The sequence below is a fragment of the Cornus florida genome, unplaced genomic scaffold (assembly GCF_030987335.1).
Source record: "Cornus florida cultivar Cherokee Brave unplaced genomic scaffold, ASM3098733v1 CherokeeBrave_3.0.0_Hap2_Chr07, whole genome shotgun sequence".
NCBI lineage: Eukaryota > Viridiplantae > Streptophyta > Magnoliopsida > Cornales > Cornaceae > Cornus > Cornus florida.
Window position 1 is genome coordinate 81,378,621 of NW_026775577.1, and position 24,869 is coordinate 81,403,489.

The following is a 24,869-nucleotide window of genomic DNA, read 5'->3' on the forward strand; positions in this document are numbered from 1 at the left end:
AGGCATGACCCAGGGAATCCCAAATAACCCAAGCTTCAAATCCCAACAGTCCCTAGCCATACTGCAATGCAAAAGAAGGTGATCCACTGTCTCCTCATCCCGCAGGCACAAGTAACAGCGATTAACCACCACCTGATTCCTCCTCAAATTATCCTGAATTAAAATCCTACCAGAGACAGAAGTCCAGGCAAAGAACGCCACCTTAAGAGGAGTCTTGGAGTGCCAAACAGACTTCCAAGGGAAATGGCCTCCAGACCCAGCCGTGAGACACCTAAAGAAAGACCGAACCTCAAAGCGGTCCTGAGAGTGAGAGTCCCAAAGCCAACAATCAGAATCCCCAACCACAATCACCTGAAGGTACAACAACTCCAAAAGACCTCCTCAATCTCCCAGTCCTAAAAGTGCCTCCTAAACTGAACATCCCAAGAGAATCTCCCGTAATCAAGATGATAACAGTTAACTACCATGGCCTACCTATCAGAAGCAATCCTGTAAAGCCATGGGAAAGCAAGAGCAAGAGGAAGCTCCCCACACCAACGATCCTCCCAAAACCTAATCCTCCTACCATCCCTGATCCGAAAACGAACATGTTTGGAAAACTCATCCCAACCTTTCCGAATGGCCCTCCAGACCCCAACCCCCCTAGGACCACGCACCTCCAGAGAGCTCCACCCACCGCAACTCTCCCCAAATCTACTGGCGACAATCCTCCTCCACAACCAATGCCTTTCCACCCCAAACCTCCATAACCACTTTCCAAAAAGGGCTTTATTGAAGGGCACCAACCTCTTAATCCCTAAACCTCTACAAACCTGCTCCCACCAAACCAAATCTCCCCCCCCCCCCCCCCCCCCCCCGCCCCGCCCCCCCCCAAAAAAAGAAAATTGCACTGCAACCTCTCAATTCTCTCGGACACAAAAACAGGAATCTGAAAGAGAGAGATGAAATAGGTGGAAGGCATGAAAGGGTGCTCTTAATCAAAGTGACTCCCCCCCCCCCGGCGGAAAGGTACTGCTTCTTCCAACCCGCCAGCCTCTTCTCAAATCTATCCACAACTGGATTCCAGCTCCCAACACACCTCGAAGGAACACCCAGAGGCAAACCTAAATAAGAGATAGGAAAAAAGCCAGTGCGACATCCAAAAATCTGGGCAAACATCTCAATCCCTGGAACCTCCCCAACCGGCACCAACACGTTCTTACCAACATTCACCTTAAGGCCAGAGACAACTTGGAACCAAATCAAAACGCGTTTCAAATACCTTAGTTGTGACGCATTTGCATCACAAAGCACTAAAGTATCATGAGCAAACATCAAATGGGAGATCTCCAACTGACTAGCAGCATCCCTTCCCACTCTGAAGCCCCTCAAAAAACCCAACTCAACAGCACTCTTCATTAATCTATTTAGAGCCTCCATCACCAAAAGGAAGAAAGGAGACAGCGGATCCCCTTGTCTCAATCCCCTCAAACTAGAGAAGAAACCTGTCGGAGGTCCATTCACAAGGACCAAGAAGCAAGCACTAGAAATACAAAAGAGAATCCATCTCCTCCACCACACACCAAACCCCATCCTCTCCATCAAGTAAAGGAGGAAGCTCCAGCTACCATGGTCGTACGACTTCTCAATGTCTAACTTGCACAACACACCCGGAACCCCAGTGCTCAATCTGGAATCCATACACTCACTAGCAATGAGAATTGAATCCAGAACCTGACGACCTCCCACAAAAGCATTCTGGGAGTCAGAAATCACGTCGTCCAAAACCTTGCTCAACCTATAAGTAATCACTATAAGATGCTAAGAAATCACGTCGTCCAAAACCTTCCTTATAAGTAATCACTATAAGATGCTAAAATATCAGGTACAAAACAGTCACACAAAAGGTATCCAAGAGTAAAGCAACTACTATACACAATTAGAGAAGAATATCTAACTAAGAAACTTTCTAGAATTTCTAAACTTAAAGGAAAATAAACATCCAGCCAGGAGAAGGAAGAGCTAACCACTATGTAATACCCCTACTTTTAAAAGGATAGTCTCGGCATTTTAATTATTGTTTTATTGCATGTTATTTGATTATTTGGCATTTTAATTGCTAATTTGCTTATTTGCTTAATTATTTTAATTTTGGTGATTTAATTGAATTAATTGTATTATTTGTTTTATTTATTTGAGTTAATGTTTTAAATTATTAATGTTTTACATTGTCTTAATTATTTTTTTAAATGACTTAGTTGATTAAATTTGTTGTATTAGTTTTATTAATTATTAAAATATAGTTAGGGTTTTATTTTTTTGTTTAGGTAATCAAGTTTTAGCCGACTTAGATATTGAATGAGTGCTTTCTTTTCCTGCTCTAAGTAAGATTGGACTTAGGGTTTAGACGAGTATATATATATTAGTATTGGTCTGCCAAGGGTTTTGAGAATCCTATTCACGTATTGGAGGCAGAGAGAAACTAAGGAGTCGAGAACAGTAGGAATTGCCAACAGTTTAGGAAGTCGACGGTGTAAGGTTTCAGACTGAGACCTAAAGGCAAGTTATATTCCTAACTCTCTCTTTGACTCGTGTTCTTTACATGCCTAACACAATTCCAGGGGTAGATGAACATTAAAATTAATCTGGTTTGCACGTTTGATTTGCTTTAAACAGTATGTGTTCATGATTTGTTAATTGCTTGTTTTAAATTCTTCTTGCATAATTCATGATTTAATTGATGTCGATTAATGAATCAAGAATTTAATTAGTTCTGGAACACATTGAGAAACATTAAAATTAATCTGGTTTGCAAGTTTGATTGGCTTTAAACAGTATGTGTTCATGAATTATTAATTGCTCGTTTTAAATTCTTCTTGCATAATTCATGTTTTAATTGATGTCGATTAATGAATAAAGAATTTAAGTAGTTTTGGAATACACTGGGACCTAGTTCAGACACCTAGGAACCCTAGGAATGGAGGACAGATGTTCGGAAAGTCGCCGGACTTGAAGGAGACGAAGGAACAGGAGGAGAGCCAGCTCCTTTTTGAAGGGAGCAGGCTCCCCTAACCAAAGAGCAGGCTCCCTCAAGGAGGGAGCCAGCTCTAGGGGTCTTGGAGGCGGCTCCCCCTTGTGGGGAGCCGGCTCCATGAAGTAGGGAGGCGGCTCCCTCAGAGCAGGCTCCCTCAAATTTTTATTTTTTTTTGGTTTTTCAACAACTTGTTTGGCTACGGTGCTTGGATTTTGGAGTTTTCAAATTCAGGTAGGAGGTTTAATGAGGGTTTTTAGTAATGTCTAAGGCCATATTAAAACTTCCAAAGATTGGTTAATGAGTAATAAATCACCTATTGCTTATAGCGGAAACAGTATAAATTTTAAAACAAATTTGTATACTGTTGTTGGATGTGGAGAATTTTAACTACTTATGTTTAATTTAGCAGTTTTCTGTGGATGGTTATACCACTCTGGTCATGTATCAGTGGTAGGAATAAGCATGTTTAAATCTGTATAATACTTGCTAAGGATTAATGGATGTTTATAAACTAATTATTTATTTCATTAATTACTGGACTGGTATATGATAAGCATGTGAATTTATATATTTGATTATGCTTACTTGGAAATTAGTTGATGTTTACACGCATGATATGTATTATCAATTATTGGACCTTGCGGAGTAATATTGAATAAGCTAATTTACAAAATGTTATCATGCTTAGTACGGAACAATTGATCTGTATATTTACTATTTTTATTATCAAATGTCAGATTTATGGTTTGGTTGATATTTATACTCACTGTCTGTATTATCAACTGCTGGATGTTTGGATTGTATGCACCAGTATGGGACGGTGGCATACTAGGGATGGATTAGCTGAAGACGCTAAATCCAACCTATTTTGGAATAAGGGAACGGATTATAAAAATAAAATCCTACTTATATGCAAGTCTGTGCAGCTGAACAAGCTGAACGGCTAACTGGATTTCTTATGGATGGATAAGATAGGATTTTAAATATATATTTATGGTACCGCAATATGAGCTTGAGTCTCAAAGTCGACGATTAGGGAGCATATATGCATTAGGATGCGTAGCTGGATATGATAGGTTGAGATATACCCTGTTAGACTTAGGTACTCATGCCCACTCAGGTGCGTTTTGCATGTTGCCTTCTATTCAGGTTGAGACCCCCTTCATAGTCCAGTGAGAGTCCCGTAGTGTAGATATATATATGTACGGACTACATACTATGGTTGAGTTGTTTAGGATGTACATGCTTATCAAGTCTCCGTTTGGATTGTAGTAGGATAGAACTTGTTTGTAGGCCTGACCCACTTCTATTTTTCAGGTAATCAACAGTTCCAGTCATAGGCTTGATCGTGCTAAGCAGAGACTATCACTCACTCTTCCGACGACGTAGGACTTCTATCCGTGGTTTAATTTTGGATGTTCTTTTAGTTATTTACATTTCAGTTTGGATTTTTATTAGGGGTCCACTAGAGATGGATTCCCGAGTTGTTTAAGTATTGGAGGTTTTGGAAAGTTTGGGATTATTGGATTTTAAGTCTTTCATTTTTAAAGGATTATATTTTAGAATTTTTTCAGCTTTTAATTATTTATTTCTTAATTCGTTTTGTAACCTGTGTTCAGTTAAGTATTAATTGTTTGATATTCCCTTGGGTTTGGGCTTGGGCCTGATCAACCCATGTCTCGGAGTCGAGGGGTATCACACACTACCCCTTTCAATCAGTGAATAGCAAGCTCCTTGCCCTTCAAAAATTCCCCTTCTCTTCCTTCAAAACGGGGGGCAGCATCTCATGCCTCCATAAAACCGTCACTGCTTCAAAAATTGTAAAACAAAAAAATTCCCACCAACCTCAGCATTACCTAATAAACTCTACATAGAACACAACAATCACTGCACACAAATATGCTTGCTTAATTGTGGTGTTTTGGAGTTGAACTTCTCTAAGAACTGCAAAAAATATTGGATCTTGTGCGCCGACTAAGATTGCTTATCCATTTCTAGCTTCTCACACCAGATATCACTTCACACAGCCAACTGCTGCAGGGCAGGTCGGCCGGACTCCTGTAGCCAAGCCAATTGCTGAAGGAGAGAGATCTGCTGACAAAAAATCCAGACTCAAATGGTTGAAAGAGGGTGATAAGTGTTCCTCTTCCTTCCATAACGTGGTTAAGCAAAGAAGATGTAGTAAGACATGGTTAACATGTCTTCAGGGGGCATCCTCGTCATGTGGGATAAGAGATGGGTGTCAAGGGTGGATGTTTGGAGGGGAAGATTCTCTATTTCTTGTGCTTTTGTTATAGAGGATGGATTTAGGTGGGCTCTCTCCGGTGTGCTAAGAAGCACGGAAACGGATACGGGACACGACATGGATACAACGACACGACAAATCCTAAAAGATTAGGACACGGACACGGCAAATAAGAAATATATTTTCTATATATATGATGTTGTACTTTAAGAAATTAAGAGTAATATTATTTTTTACAATCTCATAATGAAAAAAAAAAATTTGTTTTGCTAGAAAAAAGAAAGAATGATAGAAAGAGGGCTAAGAAAAAGAAAAAAACAAAGAGACAAAGAGGATTAGGTTTTTGTTAGAAAACAAGTTAGGCCTTAGTTAAAAATAAAGGTAAGAATCCATAGAAAAGAAAAAAAGTTCATGGGGAATAGAAGAAAAAGAAAAAAGAGACGAAAAGAAATTTATTGTGAAAGGAAAAAAAAAAGAAGTATTTCGTGAAGAAAAAGAAGAAGAAAAAAAAGAGGTGGACGAAGAATAAGAGAAAAGAGGAGAAAGGGTAGAAAGAGATAAAGATACTATTCACTGGTAGCGAAGCTTGGTTGGTGGGACAACAAGAGAGTCAAAGATGATCGTGCAAGGGTTCGAACCTTTGAACTAAAATATACGAATAAACATCTAATTGTTTGAATATAAAATTGTTTTATGAAACAGCAAGTTTTTAAATAATTATGTAATTAAACAACTCCTAATATTTACACTTCAACCCAACATTATTTCTAAAACTTTCATAAAAATCCCCAAAGAGTGGGACATGTGTGTCGGACACGTATCCATGGTGTGTCAAAAGGGTGTCGACGGTGCATCCAGACATTCAAAAAAATATAAAATATTCGGACACATATTTTGGCGTATCCGGCGCATGTCAGCGCCCGACACGTGTCGGACACGAATTGTTTGCCCTTTTAGGCGTGTCCGTGCTTCCTAGCTGGTGTGTATGGCCCGTGGAGGATGGGGAGAGATATGTTTTGTGGCACAAACTTGGTGTTGTGAGGAATCTGTGGGCCCTTTCATGGTGTGTTGGTAGGGACTTTAATGTGGTGAGATCTTCAGGAGGAATGTGCTCTTCAGCTATGGAGCAGTTTTTGGACTTTATTGACGGCCATCACCTTATTGATTTGTCAATGAAGGGCGCTTGTTTCACTTGGGCTAGTGGCAGGGAGGAGGTACAATTTCTTGGTTTCTGGGGATTGGCAGGAGCGGTTTCCGAATGTGGTACAGGTAACTCTAACCAGACCGGCGTCAGATCATATTCCATTGGTTTTGGACTGTGGAGGGATGAGCTCCTGAAGCGCTCCCTTTCGCTTTGAGAACATGTGGCTTAGGGCAGAGGACTTCTAGGGGAAAGTCCGTTTTTGGTGGGAGGAGGCTACAGTGGTTGGCACTTCAAGTTTTATATTGGCCGGAAAGCTTCGATTCTTCAAGCCACCTGAGATTAAAAGGTGGAACAAGGAGGTGTTCAGGAATCTGGAGTGGAGGAAGAATAGGGCCCTTGCTGAAATTGCAGAGGTCGATAGGTCAAAATGCTTGGGTGGTAATGTCGAGGCTCAGAGGAGGCAGAGGGCGGAGTGTCAGGCAGAGTTTGCGGAGATTGCTACTTTGGAGGAGATATTGTGGCGTCAGAAGTCACGGGCGTTATGGCTCCAAGAAGGTGACCGCAATACAAAATTCTTTCTTAGGTTGACTAATGCTCACAGGAGGGGGAATCATAATGGGCGGATTTGTGTTGATAGTGTGGATCTATGTAGGGAGGAGGAGGTGTGCACGGGGATTGCCTCATACTATCAGAGACTGTACATTGAGACATACAGCTGGAGACCTAGACTTGGTGGCTTGCTTTTTTACTCGATTTCAGAGATAGATAGGGAGGGTCTGGAGGTTCCTTTCTCCGAAGAGGAAGTGTTGAAGGCGCTAAAGAGTTGCAATGGCGACAAGTCCCCAGGTCCAAATGGTTTCACTATGAGGTTCCTATTGGAGAGTTAGGCGGTGGTCAGGGGTGAGGTGATGGGACATTCCAGGAGTTTTATTCTTTTCAGGTTCGAGAAATCTTTGAATAGTACTTTTATTGATTTCATCCCCAAGAAGGGTGGTGCCACTGATGTGAAGGATTTTAAACCTATTTGCTTGGTGGGGTGTTTATACAAGCTGATAGCTAAAGTTCTTGCCACGAGGTTGAGGGATGTGTTGGATGGAGTTATTTCAGAATCTCAAAATGCTTTCATTGGGGGTCGGCAGATCCTGGATTCAACACTCATTACTAGTGAGTGTGTGGATTCTAAGTTGTGTAGTGGTGTTCCAGGAGTTCTTTGTAAGCGTGATATTGAGAAAGCTTACGATCACATTAGTTGGAGTTTTCTGCTTTATATAATGGAGAGGCAGGGTTTTGGGGTGAAATGGAGGAAGTGGATTGAGTTTTGCATTTCGACAGTGACATTCTCGATATTGGTGAATGGGGCTCCATCTGGCTTCTTTGGCAGTTCTCAGGGGTTGAGACAAGGGGATCCTCTTTCTCCTTTTTTGTTCATTATTGTTATGGAAGCTCTTAATAGGTTCATGAGGAAGGCTGTGGATTTAGGATTCATTCGGGGCTTCGGGGTGGGCAGAGGCTCAGATCATCAGATAGAGGTTTCCCAATTGTTGTTTGCGGATGATACATTGGTCTTTTGTACTACTAATGTGTCCCAGATGAGATATTTGACATGTGTTTTAGTTTGCTTTCACGCTATTTCGGGTCTAAAAGTGAATGTAGGGAAGAATTCGTTAGTCCCTGTGGGGGAGGTGCATAACATTGATGAGCTTGCAGCGGTGCTTAGGTGTGGGATCTCCTCTTTCCCCATTTCTTATTTGGGCTTGCCTCTGGGTTCATCGTTGAGAAGGCTGGGGGTTGGGATTCTATGGTTGAGAGGTTTGAGAAAAGACTTGCTAAGTGGAAAAAGCAGTATCTTTCGAAGGGCGGGAAGGTTACCCTTATGAAGAGCACATTGGCTTGTCTTCCCACATACTTTCTCTCTCTTTTTCAGATCCTGGTCACCGTGGGTGATAGGATTGAAAGGCTTTAGCGGAACTTCCTTTGGGGCGGGTTAGGGGATGAGTTTAAGTACCATCTTGTTCATTGGGAGCAAGTGTGTAAGCCTATCCAGTTGGGTGGTTTGAGTATTAGGAGGGTGATCCCTTTTAATAAGGCTCTCCTAGGGAAGTGGCTTTGGAGATTTGGAGTTATGGAGGAGGGTAATCTCTTGCCAATTTGGGGAGGAGCGAGGTGGGTGATGCTCCCGTGTGGTTAGATCACCTGGTGGTGTTGGGGCTTAGAAGTTCATTTGGAAAGGCTGGGATGAGTTTTCAAAACACATCAGATTCAAAGTTCGAGATGGCAAGGACACTCGGTTTTGGGAGGACGTTTGGTGTTGGGAGCGTCCATTGGCTTGTTCGTTCCTTAGGCTCTTTAGGATCACCGTGGACAAACATGCTTAGGTAGTTGATTGTTACGAGTTTGATAGCGAAAGGATTACTTGGGATGTGCATTTTCAACGACATTTTCATAATTGAGAATTGATGTGTCTGACTTTCTTGATCTGCTGTATAAACAAAAGCTTAATGGTGGTGGCCCAGATTCCCTCTATTGGGTGCCATCTTCTCAGTGGAGATTGCGGTTCGGTCCTTTTTCTGTTGCCTCTCGTGTTTCTCAGGGACTGATTTCCCTTGGAAAACAGTGTGGTGTTCAAAGGCTCTCCTTAAAGTGGCTTTTTTTGTTTGGATTGCAACTTGGGGCAAGATTCTGACACTTGATAACCTCAGAAGGAGAAGGCAAGTTACAATTAATTGGTGTTGCATGTGCAAAAAGAATGGGGAGTCAATGGATTACTTGTTGTTGCATTGCCTTATGGCTCACTCGTGCTGGAGTTTGATTTTTGGCTTGTTTGGAGTGCAGTGGGTTATGCCCCGAACGGCGAGAGGTTTGATTGACTCTTGGAGAGGGTGGGGTGGGTTCTCACACTCATCTTTTTTGAAGGGTAGCTCTTCTATATGTTTGGTGGTGCATTTGGAAGGAGCGAAATAATAGATCTTTTGATGGGGAGGAGTCTCCCATAGGAACTTTGAAATTTCGTAATATTATTTTTTTTTATAAGTAATAATAAATTAAAAAAGGCGTTCGATAGGGGAACGCGTCCCATAGACAAAAAAGTAACCGGGGTCTAAGGTCCCAAAGAATCCAAAAAAGAAATTAAATCAACAGAAGAGGAACACGAACTTCTATTCACATAACAAAAAAGAGAACGAATAATAAAAAGTTTCAGTGTCGTTTTAGACGACTCCTTCTCTTCAAACATTCTACTATTTCGCTCCTTCCAGATGCACCACCAAATACAATGTGGGACAGATCTCCAATAATCACGAACACTCCTACTCACACGACAACCTCTCCAAGCATGAATCAGCTCCTTAGTAGAGCGTGGCATTACCCAACACATGCCAAATAGGTCAAGAATGAGATTCCAGCAATTATGCGCTACAGAGCAATGCATTAGGAGATGATCGACTGACTCCCCATCCTACTTACATAAACAACACCAATTAACAAGAAAATTTCCCCTTTTTCTCAGATTATCGATCGTCAAAATCTTGCCCCAAACAACAGTCCATACAAAGAATGTCACCCTAGTAAGAACCATAGAACACCAAATAGTCTTCCATGGAAAATCATAAGATGCAAAATTAAACAGACATAAGAACAAAGACCATACTGCAAAACGCCCGTGAGAGGAGGGAATCCAAATCAAATTGTTATAACCCCTGCCAATTCCTTCTTGCCGATACAATTGATCCAAGAAAGTGCTCACCTCTTCCAACTCCCAATCCTAAAATGAACGCTGAAAATGAACATTCCACGTAATCCCACTATTATCAAGTTGATAACAATTGGCTACTATGGCATGTTTATCAATTGCAATACTATATAATCTGGAAATGTACAACATAAAGGCTGGTTCCCACATCAAAGATCATCCCAAAAACGAACGCAACTACCATCATGAACTCTGAATCTGATATGAGAGAAAAAGGAATCCCATCCTTTCCGAATGGATTTCCAAGCCCCAACTCCTCCCACAATAGAAACCGAATGTGTAGTCCATCAGCCAACATCTTCCCCATACCTGCAAGATACTAATCTGCGCCAAGAACGATGTCTTTCCTTCCCGTATCTCCACAACCACTTGCCCAGAAGAGCTTGATTAAAAGGAATCAATCGTCGAATACCGAGACCCCCCAATTTTATAGACTTGCATACTTGCTCCCATCTAACAAGATGATACTTGAACTCATCTCCCCTTCCTCCCCAAAGGAAATTCCTTTGAATTTGTTCAATTCTATCAGCAACGAAGCATGGAATTTGGAACAAAGAAAGAAAATAAGTGGGAAGGCTTGATAAAGTGCTCTTGATAAGAGTTACTTTAGCCCCCTTAGATAAATATTGCTTCTTCCAACCTACCAACCTCTTTGCATACCTATCAAGCACAGAATCCCAACTCCCCACTAACCTGGAAGAAACCCCTAGGGGCAAACCCAAATAACGGATAAGAAAGGAGCTCACTCTGCACCCAAGAACTGCAGCTAAAGAAGAGATGTCCTGTACATTCTCGACCGGGACAAGCACACTCTTGGCCACATTCAACTTTAATCCAGAAACTGCCTGAAAACAAGCCAGAATGCATCTCAAATATCTAAGTTGAGACACATTTGCATCACAGAAAACCAGAGTGTCATCTACAAATAGTAGATGTGAAATCTCCACCTGATTGTCAATATCTCTTCCCACCCGAAATCCCTTAATGAGACCAAGATTCTCAGCCCGCGCATGGGTCTGTTTAAGCCCTCCATAACAATAAGAAAAAGAAAAGATGACAATGGGTCACCTTGTCTTATACCCCGAGAGCACCCGAAAAAACTAGCTGGAGAACCATTCACAAGAATTGAGAACTTGACAGATAAAAGACGTGTCTAAATCCATGTCCTCCATCTACTTCCAAACCCCATTCTTTTAAGCAAGTAAAGAAGGAAATTCCAGTTAACATGATCATAAGCTTTCTCAATATCAAGTTTGCATAGAACTCCAGGAACACCACTACGCAACCTTGAATCCACCCATTCACCAGCAATAAGAACTGAATCAAGAATTTGCCGTCCTCCAACAAAGGCATTCTGGGAATTTGAAATAATCCCATCCATAACTTCTCTCATTTTATGAGCAAGCACCTTAGCTATGAGTTTGTAAATACAACCCACTAAGCTAATAGGACGAAAGTCCTTAATATCTGAAGCGTTTCCCTTCTTAGGGATAAAGGCAATAAATGATACTCATCACGTCCTTTCGCACAACCGCCCAACTTTCCATCAAAAAGCGCATACTGAACCCATTTGGCCCAGGGGCTTTATCCCCATTACAACTGGATAAGGCCTTAAGAACTTCTTCTGCAATGACCCGGTCATTTTCCTTCCTTTCCTTTTTCCTGAAATTTTACGGATGAAATTTTTCCATTTAGTTTTCTTCTTCCGAGTTCTGTTTCTTGTCATTTAGTGTCGTCTGGAGTGCTTGGAATTGGTTTCCGAGACTCTTTCGTTCAGATCGACAACTTCCTTTGAGGACCGAGTCATTTCCGCATTTTTCGTTTTTTGACACTATTCACTTTTCGTCATTTTCTCTATTTTGTCCTCTTCCCTATTTTGTCTTTTTCCCGTTTGTCACTTTTTGGCATAGCCTCACTTTTCGTGCTAGGAGTTGATTTCCGACTTCACGTACCTTCATCTTAAGTGGTTTTCACGAATTACGTATCTTTACTTTTGCAAGAAAGTACTCTGGTTGCTCCCGGTGTCCATGGGGGCATGGACGCATAGTTTTTCATAATCTCTTTCTTTTCTTGAGTTGTTTTTCGTAAATATCTTTTGAATATATTTTATTTCAGGGGTTTTTCAAAAAATATTTTTTGAAGATATTTTCATTATGGGCCATTAGTGCAGTTTTCACCTTTTGGAAGGGCCATTGTGCAATTAAGAAAAGTTATTGCAAAAATACCTCGTTTTGGGTCTGGATCCTCGTACGGGATTCGTTTTCACTTTTCGTCGAGTTGTGTGTTCTTAGAATTCCTTCTGGTTGTTTTTCTCCAGTTTCAGGATTTTTGGCCCCGGTTGCTGCCGAACTTGTTCGGAACATAACCTTCTGCTCGGGACTCAATTTTCGACGCCGTTTCTTCCGTTGTTCTTATTTTCTCATTTTGAATCTTTTTCATTCACAGAGTTTCGCTGTTTGAGCGCGTCTGCTCAAATTTCACTTTTCCGGACCCAGCCGGGCACTTTTAGGGTTTTTCTATAAATAAGGGACTTAAAGAAGAAAAATCAGATTTTCTCTTCTTCTTCCTCCCTTGGACGGCAGCCATGGATGTCCATGGGGCTGCCACCTTCTCTCTCCTCTTTTGAGCTCCTTCCCTTTGTTAAAACATCGTATTGCCTTAGTGTTTAATGTTTGTCTTGACAACGCGCATCTTTCACCCTTATTAGAATCCATTTCTGACCATCTTTCGAGTTCGGATTTGAGGTCAAGTTATGATTTTCATGGAGCTTCCTTGGGGTTAATGTTCACGGCGTTATCCTCGACAAAACCCCGAAGTATTGTCGGATTCGGAACCGTTTCATTTTGGTGGCTTTTGAGATTTTCATCTCAAATTGAGGTAGAAGGTGTTATAATTCATTATTCTTGATGTATAGCATGTTATTAATATTTATACAATTTGTATGCATGCTTTAATGTAAGTTCTAGAATTTAATTTAATTATTTTCTTAGTTTAAGATTCAATTTCCATGATGCTATGAAACTTGGAATTAAATTGTAGCATGCTAGAAAATTAGGCTTTGGTATGGTTGTTGACATATATTAAATTTGGATCATTTGATTAAGAATTACAAAATTTATTGAATATTTATCTTTTGTGAAAGTTTAATTCACATGGTTATAGCAAGCATGAAATTAAGTTGAAATGTGACATTTAAATAGGCCTTGGCATGTTCCTTAACATACTTTAATTTGAGAGTATTTGGATAAGTTTAAAAATCTAGAGATTTTAATTAAAAGGATTAATTAAAATCTATTTAGTGGTTCCTTTGACTTAATTAAGTTTTTAACTTGGCAATTGTGATAACTAGGACTTGTATACTAACATATATTAATTTGGGGCCATTTGAGGTTGTTTTAGGAGTTAGAGATTTAATTATCATGTTTTAATTAAATTCTACCTTATTGTTTCAATGACCTAATTAAATTTTGATTTGGTATATATAATGACCATGCTATATTGTTTAACATGTGTTAATTAGGGATCATTTAGTTGAGAATTGAAACCTAAGGAAATTAATTTGTTTATTTACTTAATTTCCATTTCTATTGCATTAATGATATAATCATGTACTTGACGTTGGTAGTATGTTTAAATCATGATTTTGGACTTGTATTAGATTCATGAGTTTATAATTTCAATGTTGAGATATTTTGTTATAGCGTGTAACGAATCGCACACTGAAGATTCGACATTTGTCATGCCTTAGTAGTTGTGGACTTAGAGCATGTATTGTATGTGTTTCAAGATTCGGTTGTGCATGGTAGATAGTTGATTATCTTGTATATACATGTTGATATATACGTTGTTGTATAACTTGTTGATTTTGGAAACTTGGGGATGTCGTTGTTTGGCTACAGCTAGGACTTGGTTCTAGTACGGGGGATTGTCCCTCTATATAGTCTAGTGCGCACATAGAGAGGTTACCCATGGGCTAGTAACCCTAAAGTAACTATGTTGTCGGTCTGATCCGGCGTGATGTCCAAGTATCCACTTTGGTTGATTTCGCATTTCATTTTAAGTTGATAACTAGATGATATCGTAACTTGTTCTTTGTTTGATTTCCCCTTTTAAGTTGCAAGATGTAAACTTTGAGAAATCATGCTTTATGCGTTGTATTGGAAGTTCCGATGTTGGTTAAATTGCATTGATATCATGATTTGTATTTTGATGTTCAAATATAATTTAGGAGTGATCCTATAGATTCATTTTGAACATAGACGTTAAGTGGCATGAGCCACTTTAGTTGTTTTTGTATCTTTAGATTTCAAGTCGATACTTTGGGAATCTATATCTTATTACTTTGTATAACATGCTTCCATGTGTTTGAATTGCATGAACAATGTGATTATGCTATAAATGATCTAGGGTAGCTTAGGATGCTCCCTGAGTCTTATCTTGACATAGACGTTAGGTGGCATGACCCCTTTTGAATTGTTTCATGTTAGTTTAAAAATCTAAAAGAAATCGAGTCTATGCATGCTCATTCTCTACGAGTAAACTTGTTTACTCACCCCAAAATTACTGGGGGATTTGTTCTGGTACGAAGACTTGGTTCGTGATGCTTATTGCTCTTTGGATGGCTTGTAGACTTCAAGTTTCCATTTCATGCAAATGTTAGCATGGAATGCCATTGTGTAGCCTTGTATGTCTAAACTAGTATTCTTTGTCTCCATATATGTAAAGTGTGCATAAGTACACTCTTTTCATTGTATTCAACATGTATAAGATGAGGCCGGAGGCCAATGACATGTATTTTGTATTCTATGCACTTTTGTTTTCAAGGTTTACTATGGAAATATTGAAAAATGTTAAAGTCTTTGCTTCATAACTTTTGCATTGGGCGTGGGAATTCCATTCTTTTTCTTTCATAGGGTCTCTATGATCATGTATAAGGTGTGGCCAAGGGCCAGACACCATTTTATTCTAGGTTTTGCATTTTGGTTTCATTTTTAGCATTTTAAGGCATTTTTGGCCGTTGAGAGGTCATATTTTGCATTGTGGTTATTTTGAAGCAGCGAACCATTCGGACGCGTCTTAAATGTCTTTTTACGTTTGCGTGCGTATCCACATTTCACAAAACTCTTAAGTTTTAACTTTGGAACTATTTTTGGGCTATTTTATGAATTTTCATGAAAATTCATGCATTGGGACATCATCTTAAGTTCCTCCTTGTTTTGGCATGTTTTGAACGCTCGTACGAGGTTAGGGAATGTTTTCAAACTTGTTTGGATCAAGTAGAATGCATGTAGAACCCTAGGATTGGCCCAAGTACCTTACACATTGCAGCAGCTTTTTCTGCTACTGCAGATGTGTCGGTCGGCTAATGAGGGTCCATCAGCCGGCTGACAAGCCTCGAGGGTCCATTCCAGTAACCTTTTTTGTGAAAAAATGGCGTTTCGGTCAGCTGACCATGGGGGTTCGGCCGGCTGATGATGCTCTTTCGGTCGGCTGATCCTTGCCGTCGGTCGACCGATCCTCCCTGGAGCTTCTCCACTTCAGTTTTCTTGATCAGCCTTGTTGCATCGACTTCAGAGAATCACATCTCTTTCATTTTAAATCCAAATTGGGTCGTTCTTGAGTCTAAATTCAAGAGCTTGAAGTTAGCTTTTCAGTGGTACTAACCACTCATCAAAATTTCACTTATAGTGTGAGTTATTCCAGTTTTAGTGAGATAGGTACGTGGAAATCCTTAGACGGGGAAGACCACTTTGTTTTAAATTCATAACTTTTCCGTCCGGACTCCGAATCAGGCGATTGTTGAGTCTAACTACGTTCATTTTTCGTTGTCTTTCCAATGGTGTGCACGGTGGCACCCATTTCAGTGTGAAATGACCACTTTGCCCTTGGTTCATTTCTTTTCGGGCTAGGCATTCTTGCTTCATTTGCTTAGCTTATTGAGTTCCATGGCTTCATGGGGAGTCATCTTGGTGCCTTAGGGATGACGTACATCTCTTGAGGCCATCTTGTTTCTTTTGCTTCCGCATTTCGGATCCGTTATCGGGTTATCTTTTGGTTCATCACAGGACACACTGGGTTGAAAAATCCAGGGTCGTCACATCTTCTTCAGTAAAAGGAAGCTCTAGCCCATCTCTCTCTAGCACGGAAATAGCCTCAAAAGGAAGACCATCAAGCTTAGGTCTCCAACCTAAAGGTTCTATGTAGAGCTTCTGATAAAAAGAAACGATCCCGCTACACAGCTTTTCCTCACTCCACAACTCCACGCCTTCAACCCGTAGGCGTCCTATATGATTGCTTCTTCTGTGACCATTAGCAAATCTGTGGAAATATTTTATATTACGATTTCCCTCTTTCAACCAAAGAGCCCGAGATTTTTGTCGCCACAAAATCTCCTCCATACAAGCAATCTCAGCAAGAACTGCCTGATAGGAAGCTCTCCTAGTAGAAAGAGACTCCATATTCCCACCCACCTCCTCAAACCGATCAATCTCAGAAAAATCAGCAAAGACTCTGTTCTTCCTCCATTCAAGATTCCCAAAGACATCCTTATTCCACTGCTTAAGAGCAAGTTTGAGAGCTCTTAGTTTCTGTGTTAATATGAAGCTGGGCACACCTGTAACGATCGCTCCCTCCCACCAAGAACGAACTATCCCTTGGAAGTCCTCCACTCTCAGCCACATGTTCTCGAAACGGAATGGGGTTTTTCTAGAACACAAACCCCCACAATCCAAAACTAAAGGAACATGATCAGAGGTAACCCTTTCTAAGACAGCCTGAACAACATCTGGGAATTTTTCTTCCCACTCCCTAGAGATCAAAAATCTGTCCAATCTTGAGAGAGTAACTGGGTCTCTACCATTAGACCAGGTAATGGTTACACCTTCAATTGGAAGATCAATGAGAAGGTGCATATCAATGAAGTCGAAAAACTGATCCATGTTTATGGACCTTTTTCCCCCAATAAACCTCTCTGACGGGAACCTGACTGAATTGAAATCCCCACCCAAACACCATAGTAAGAGCATAGTCCTTAAACATGACTTAGTTCCTCCCATAAAATAGGTCTCTCAGCATCATTGACCGGTCCATAGACCCCAGAAAAAGCCCATCTGAAATTATCCTCTTCCATCTTAAACTCACAGGAAACAGAAAATCTCCCCTTCCACACATTCATTCTTGACAACCACCTACTGTCCCACATAACTAAAATACCACCCGAAGAACCTGTAGCATCCAAGGCCTCCCATTCCACAAACCTTCCTCCCCACAAACTTCTAACCACTCCGTCAGTAACTGATGCCATCTTGGTTTCTTGCAAACAAATAACCTGGGCCATATTTCCTTCAAGCTACCTTCACCACCCAACTTTTATTCGGGTCATTGAGACCACGAACATTCCATGTAATGATTCGTAGCTTCATTAAAAACCAGTTGAGATTAACTCCCCTCCCCCCTTCTTCAAACTCCTACTCCTTGTCCTGCCCCTTTCCATCACCACGCCTTTCTTCTTGTCGTAATTGACATCAGAGATGAGATTCTTAATCTCGTGAATCCCTTTCCAAGACGATATGGGCTTCGCGTTTATAACTTTATTAGTGACTGCTATCTCAGTTCCAGTCACAATTGCTTAAAGAAGAGATAAAGTCTGAACATTATTACCTTCTGAAGAAACTCCCAACAACTCGCTAGTAGTTCCAATGTTATCAACCACCCAATCCCTCCCCAAATCAGTAACCTCATCATCAGGTCTCACCACTACCAAGGGTTCCACCACTAATATGTTAGAGTCATTCTTCAACCAAGGTTGAAGCTCAGTAAAGTAGACCTGTTGGATAGATCCCAAGTCATCAGCCACCTCCTCTTCAGTCTTTCTGTCATACTCATAAACAGAATCTGAATCTGTAACATAATCACCTAATCCAACAATACTACCAACCTTATTCTCCTCATCCGTTGCAGAAGGCATACATTTAAAACCTTTCAACGCAACATTCAAACGTAACTCTTTGAACAAAGCCACAGCCTCATCATTGGACAGCTTAAACTGCAAATCTCTTCCCATATAGGCTGTTACTCCTTCAGACAAATCATCTGCACTGCCGACAGTTATTAGTTTCATTTTTTGTTGGGGTATGGGCAGATATTGTACATCTATAGAGGAAATTGTTGATTTCTTGGCTTCTGTGGGTCCCAAGGATCCTTCTTTTGGTTTTGGTTTTGGCTTCGGCCTCTGTGTATTCTAGGGATGTGTTCCTCTTTTGAACGCTTTCTATGCATTTTTACTTATTAAAAAAAAAAAAGGTGTCTGATGATCCAAGTGTTATTAAAGATTGGCTTGTGTGAGATGAACTTTAGAGTCAGTGAATAAATGCATCCAAGAAGAATTAACCAACGCTCTATCAAGCCTAGCATTAATCCTGGTTTGGATGCTCCATAGCTCCCAAGCAAGATCATCAATGCTCTCTCACACTGCCTCTTTTTCTTTTCCTCTTTTTTTTTTTTTTTTTTTTTTGATAAGTAAAAATGTATTAGAAAGCATTTACAAAACGGCCAAAGCCAAGAAAGGCCCTAAGAACCCAAGGAGCCCAAAAAAATCGACTCTCTACTCAAGTTAGTCGATTGCTCCTCAGGTTAACAATTGCCCAAAAGTCTAATTTCTTGATATTCAACATGCATTATTTAATGAATATATATAATGCACGGGTTGAAAACATAATTGGATTTATATGTGTGCATATCCACAACTTACATTATAGATGAGTTGGGTATATGAAGGAGTTCATATATCAGGTGATCTAAATGCACCAATTTCTTTTTAACATGGAATGTTCGCAATAGTTGGGCACTTCATCTCAATCACTGGAATGGTTGACTAATAAGAACACACCATAAATTACTGTCACTATGTTTGATGTTCTCTCTTATCTACTAAATGCAGGCCAGTTGGAATAAGAAATAATCATAGATACAAAACTGAGAAAACATAAAACCTAGAGATTTGATGAGATTACCTTCTGTGAGAATTATTATAGGGTGACCGGCTTCGGTCTCTTCTGCTTCGCCTGCTGTGCCTGTGACCAACCGGTGACGGAGAGTATCTCCTTCGATATGAGGGCGATCTAGATATACTCCTGCCCATTTCTGATTTCTTCCTTGGTCCTTTATCAACACTCAATGTAGAAGAAATTCATATATACATGTAAATATATATACACACATACACGTTTATATATATAAACCCGAACTAATTAGAATAGCAAGCTGAAAGGTGAGAGCTCGGATAAGAGGAAAAGGCCCTACTAGCTGCTTAAACCCCGCTCGCTTTGGAGGGGGAGAGGTTGAGGGAGCTGATAACCAAGATTGGGGATATTCAGAAACTGAGATGATGGACCAACCGGGCCGCTATGCGAGTCGGATTTTGAAAACCGCTGCAATTAGCTAATGATACTGGTGTCAGATGGCCGGTTTAGACAATAAACGGGGGATATAAACGGGCAGTTTTGTCATTTAGAAAAAATAAATAAATAAATAAAATAAAATCACCAAGTATTCCTTTTCACATTTAAAGATAAATAAGTCTTAAAAAAATTAATAATTCTTTTAAGACAAATAACTCAAACTTTTGATATATTTATGTCATTTAACTCCTAAATCACTAGATCTTTCATTTAAAGTCTTACTATACTATATATAATCTTATTAAAATTGATATAAATTTTGGGTAAAGTGCATTAAACCCCTGAACTATTAGGGCATGTGCAAGAAACCCCACTGAACTATAAAAATTACAAAAATTCCCCCTGAACTATTGGGGTATGTGCAAGAAACCTCCCTGAACTATAAAAGTTGCAAAAAAAAACCTCCCTGAACTATTGGGTATGTGTAAGAAACCCCCCTAAACTATATATTTTTTTGCAGTTTACCCCATCCGCGCGAATTGATTGAATGAAAGGGACGATGAAGCCGAAGAATTTGTGGCTGGGATCGGAGTGGTAGATGTCGTCTGAGGAGTGGTTGGATAAGCCAAGGAATCTGTTGCTTGGATCGGTGGGTCTCCTATCATAGCTCCATCATAGTCGTTGCACCACCCGCCAGATCTGTCGACCATATATATCGCACTTCTCTACACCATTGCGTCAGCCCATCACCGTCACCGCCTTGCCCGCCGTTCAGCTCACCTTGCTCGCCGATCCATTCCACCGTCCATTCCAAGCTCACCGCCCCATTCCGCAATCTCCATAGCCGAGCACACAGTCGTCCGTGTTTCAAGCACACAGTCGTCCACAGTTCACTACCGAGCCCCCTTGAGCTCGCCGCCGCCTCCACAGTTCACGGCCGAGTCAACCGAGCTCTCATCACAACCGAGTCCTCTGCGCACAAGCCGCCATCATCCGAGACCGAGCCATCCCGTTGACCTCGGATTTCTTTAGTCTATTCTCTCTCTCTCTCTCTCTCTAGCTCTCTGTTTTGGGTTATGTTGGGTGAAAAACATCTTTTGGCACAAAAAAAAAAAAAAAAAATGTAAGAAGTGTATAACTTAAAAACGACGCAGTGTGTTATAAGGGTAAACTGGTCTTTCAAAATTTTCGGTGCTGGAAGCTGATGTCATGGGGGTAAATTGCAACAAAATCATAGTTCAGGGGGGTAAATTGCAACAAAATCAAAGCTCAGGGGGTTTTTTTTTTTTGTAGTTCAGGGGGGTTTCTTGCAAATGACCAATAGTTCAAGGCGGTAAATTGCAACAAAATCATAGTTAAGGAGGGTTTTTTGTAATTCAGGGAGGTTTCTTGCAAATGACCAATAGTTCAAAGGGGTTTAATGCACTTTACCCATAAAATTTAGACTCAAACTTTCATACATACCATTACAAAATTAGACATAAAATTTGAATTGAAAACACGTTTTTTATTGATTTTTTACAAGATAATTAATTTCTTTATACTAAAATCATGCATTCTACACGAAAAAAAAAAAAAATTGAATTAAATTTAAATTAGATTAATTATTATTTAAACTCATAATGCAATATTATTATGTAATAAAACTTAAAAGGAATATATAAAAAATAGATTATATATCAATTGTTGAATAAATCTATAGTTATAAAGTTTTACTTCTATTTAGTAATGATATAAATGAAAGATTTAGTAATTTAAAATTTAATTAGAAAAATTATAAAAAAAAAATCTTAAAAAAAGACTTTTTTTTTGTCTCAAAGAAATATTTTAGGGTCTATTTGTCTTTCAATAAGAAAAGCAGGACTTGGTAATGATTTTTCTTTTTTGGAGCAACTTCAATTGTGATAACATTTCCTGCAATACATGGATTAGTTAATTTTGATCCAGGTGGTTAACCAGTTATGTTGCCCAAAGGATGAAATAATGAACTTAAATGCGACCAGGGTGGAAGCTGTGATGGGGTAGGAGCAATGTGTTTCGAGTTGTCACCCTAACATTAAGTTTTGATGTGCTATGTGAGGACCTGTTCCTTTTTTCTATTCTTTCATTTTTCCTTTTTTGACATTTTCAGGTTTCGGGACATGTAGGACCTGGCGGGGTCAAGTGTTCGAAAATTATTCCCAACACTTTATTTTTATTTATTTGGGACACATTGGACATATATATTTTACATTGGGCCATTTGGGTTATTATTTTCTAGATATTTTGTGTTTTAGGGTTTTATGCGATTTTGGAGACTTTTGGGGCTTCTCTTGAGATATTTTGTATATAGATATAGGCGTGTGGTATAAGATCATATTTTTGGGGCTCTCTCTTCTCTTTTAACATTTCTTTCTCCTCTTTCTCCTTCCTCTATTGTTTTCTTTTTCCTTCAAGCATACAAACTTGATTTTCTCCTTCTTCCTCATAGATTTATGTGTTTCCATAGAAGGACTTTATGACGGGGACACCAAGGGGAGTAAAACCCTTGATTCTATTTTCATTTTGGAGCATTTATAGATTTTGGATAGGTGTTCAAGGTTGGATTTTAGGCCAGTCATAGGAGGGTTTATTATTCTCCTTGTCTTTTTCATCGTCTCTTCAAAGTTGTAGCTCGATTGGAGCATTTTCTATTTTGGTGTTTTTGAGGTTTTCATGTCAAATGAGGTAGGGGGTGTGTTGCATACGTAAGACTACATTTCCTTGAGTTTTGTGAGTTTAGATTATGTATGCATCCGTGTGTGTGTATTTAGAATTCTACATTTAGGTTAAAGAGACTTTAAAAATGATGATTTAGTGATGTGGTAAATGAGTTCTATGCCTAATATGTTTATTGGATTTGTTATTGCAATATTAGTTATTAGACAAGGAGTTTACTTGATTTGGAAAATTACATATATTGTGTGTATGTAAATATGACGACCCAAATTTCAAGAACCCAGTGTGTTAGCAAGTAACCTGGAACCTGACCCGATGTAAAGTCCGAAATGCGAAAGCAAGAAAGGAGAAAAGTCTCTAAAGGTAGACATTACCTTTAAGACAACAAAGTGACCTCCCAAGAGATCACGAGTCTCGAGTAAATAATGAATGTGGAAGTGAAACAACAGAGAAGGTTAGTAGAGGTGAATTCCACCTCTAGGACGAAGGAAGATCCTCTAATGAGGTAACAATACTCAAAATGTAAACGAATGCCGAAGCGAAAAAGATAAAATGGTCATATGGTACCTTCTGGCACCTTTGTGACACGTAAAGTGACATACCAAGTATGTTAACACCTGGATCAATGTGAAGTCAAAAACATGCAATGAGGACTGTATGAAGACCCTAACATGAAAGACAAGTGACCGAAAATAAGGATGACCAACCAGCAGGCATTTCGGTCATCCGAAGTGCCATACCAGTTAACCGGAATGAACTCAAGAAATCAGTCATCCGAAGTGAAAAAACCTGTCATCCGATTTTCGATCCAAAAAGTGAAATGGCTACTGCTTGAAGTTGCAATTTAATTGCAATAGAAACCGATCGTCCGAAATGGAGCTTCGGTCGACCGAAATGACTCGAAGAAGTGCATAAATCTCTACTATGAATCAGAAAATGCAATGGATCTCAAAACTGAAATTCCTAAGTGTAATGCAAAATAAAATATGACATGGTAGTACTAAAACGCACGGAAAAATACTCACAACATACATATCAAACCAAACGACATATGAAACATACCTTGAACATTTAAAACGACTTATTGGCCTCAATTACATATATTGATCCAAAATGTACTTCATACAAACATGTTTACAAAACTAATCCAAGAAGGGCATGTTAAACACCTTGCATGACAATAAAAACAAATGTGTCCATGACACCAAATTCACAATGAGCAAAAGAAAGTATCCATCCATAAGAAGAGCATCAACAGCTAAAAAATTTATAATCAACAGGTGTGAGTAAATTGAAATACTCCGTAGGAAAGTGCATCATGCAGATAACCTAAGGTTTCAATGGCTTTGCAAACCTAACATAGATCACAACATTTGAAACATGCCTCATATAGTCTAGTTCATAGGTGAAACTAAGGGATCATTCTAGAACTAACATTGAAGCATTATAAACCAAATCCACAATATAAAAGTACGCTTAACCAAATTGAAACATCTAATACCAAAATCATCACATGTAAATATATATAACCAAATTGGAACATCCAATACCAAAACCAAAAGCTACAATTACACATGAATTGTCAACTTGGAAAAGAAAAGTGAAATCATATAATAGGAATATCTTGGACATCACATCTGGTTATGAACATCATAACTAAGACAAATTAGTTATTTTAGAATACTAACCCGCCGGGAACTACCCAAGTGGTTGTTATATTAGGGAGAACTAATAACTTCCGCATTAGAGCCTAACTCTAGCCATATCAACGTAATAAATGCCTCAAGTATTTTCAAAATCAACAAATATATCACAACATATACATACGTATACAATGCATGAAATTCACCTTCCGTGCACACATAAGATGAAATATCACACATTCCATGTCCTAAGTCCTCAAGACTAAATATGGCATGATTTTACAAGTCATCAATTCATATATAGTTACACTAGCATTTTGATATCAACATAAAATGTTACATCATGCTAACACTATGAACCTTAAATACTTAACCACATAATTATACAAGTAGTAAACAAACCTTTAGCAACTCAAGAAGAATATAATAATGCAACAATTATATTTCAATGAAACAAATACAATATAGTCTTCTACCAATTAAATGACAAGCTTTACAAAATAACAACTATATACACGCTTTAAATAATATGCGAGCCTGAGTAAAAATGTAATCTCATACATATATATATCTACAACTCACATAACATACATGTAATATATGGTAAACCCCAAAATACAATGAAATTATAAGGTTATAAACATACTACACCCCCTACCTTAATTTGAGATAAAAATCTTAAATGACACTAAAACGGAATCGTTCCGAATGCGATGAACCTTCAGGGTTATGACGGGGACAACGAGGAGAATGATAAGTTCTCTTACAGCAACACCCAAATCCAAACCCAAGCTCAAAACCGAAACTTAAAAACGGACGAAACTAAAATCCAATTGGATGAAAATGAAGGCCTTGCCAAGGCCGACAAAAGCCTTCTATGGTGACGGGTGAATCAAAGGGGAAGAAGGCCAAAAGGAAAAGAGAAGGAAAAAGAAAAAAAAAAAAGAAAAGAAAGATGACAGCACAACCATGGGAGAGAGA

At 39.3% G+C, this 24,869-nt stretch overlaps 1 protein-coding gene across 1 annotated transcript in view; it reads right to left on the minus strand.

Annotated features, from left to right (window-relative positions):
* Nucleotides 1–19,602, minus strand: part of LOC132267341 (uncharacterized protein At1g10890-like) — a 47,411-nt gene extending 27,809 nt beyond the window's left edge. The window contains exon 1 of the mRNA XM_059768493.1: nucleotides 19,162–19,602. Coding sequence (XP_059624476.1) covers nucleotides 19,162–19,289 — 128 coding nt within the window. The 5' untranslated portion in view covers nucleotides 19,290–19,602. The remainder of the gene's footprint in view (nucleotides 1–19,161) is intronic.
* Between the last annotated feature and the right edge of the window lie 5,267 nt (nucleotides 19,603–24,869).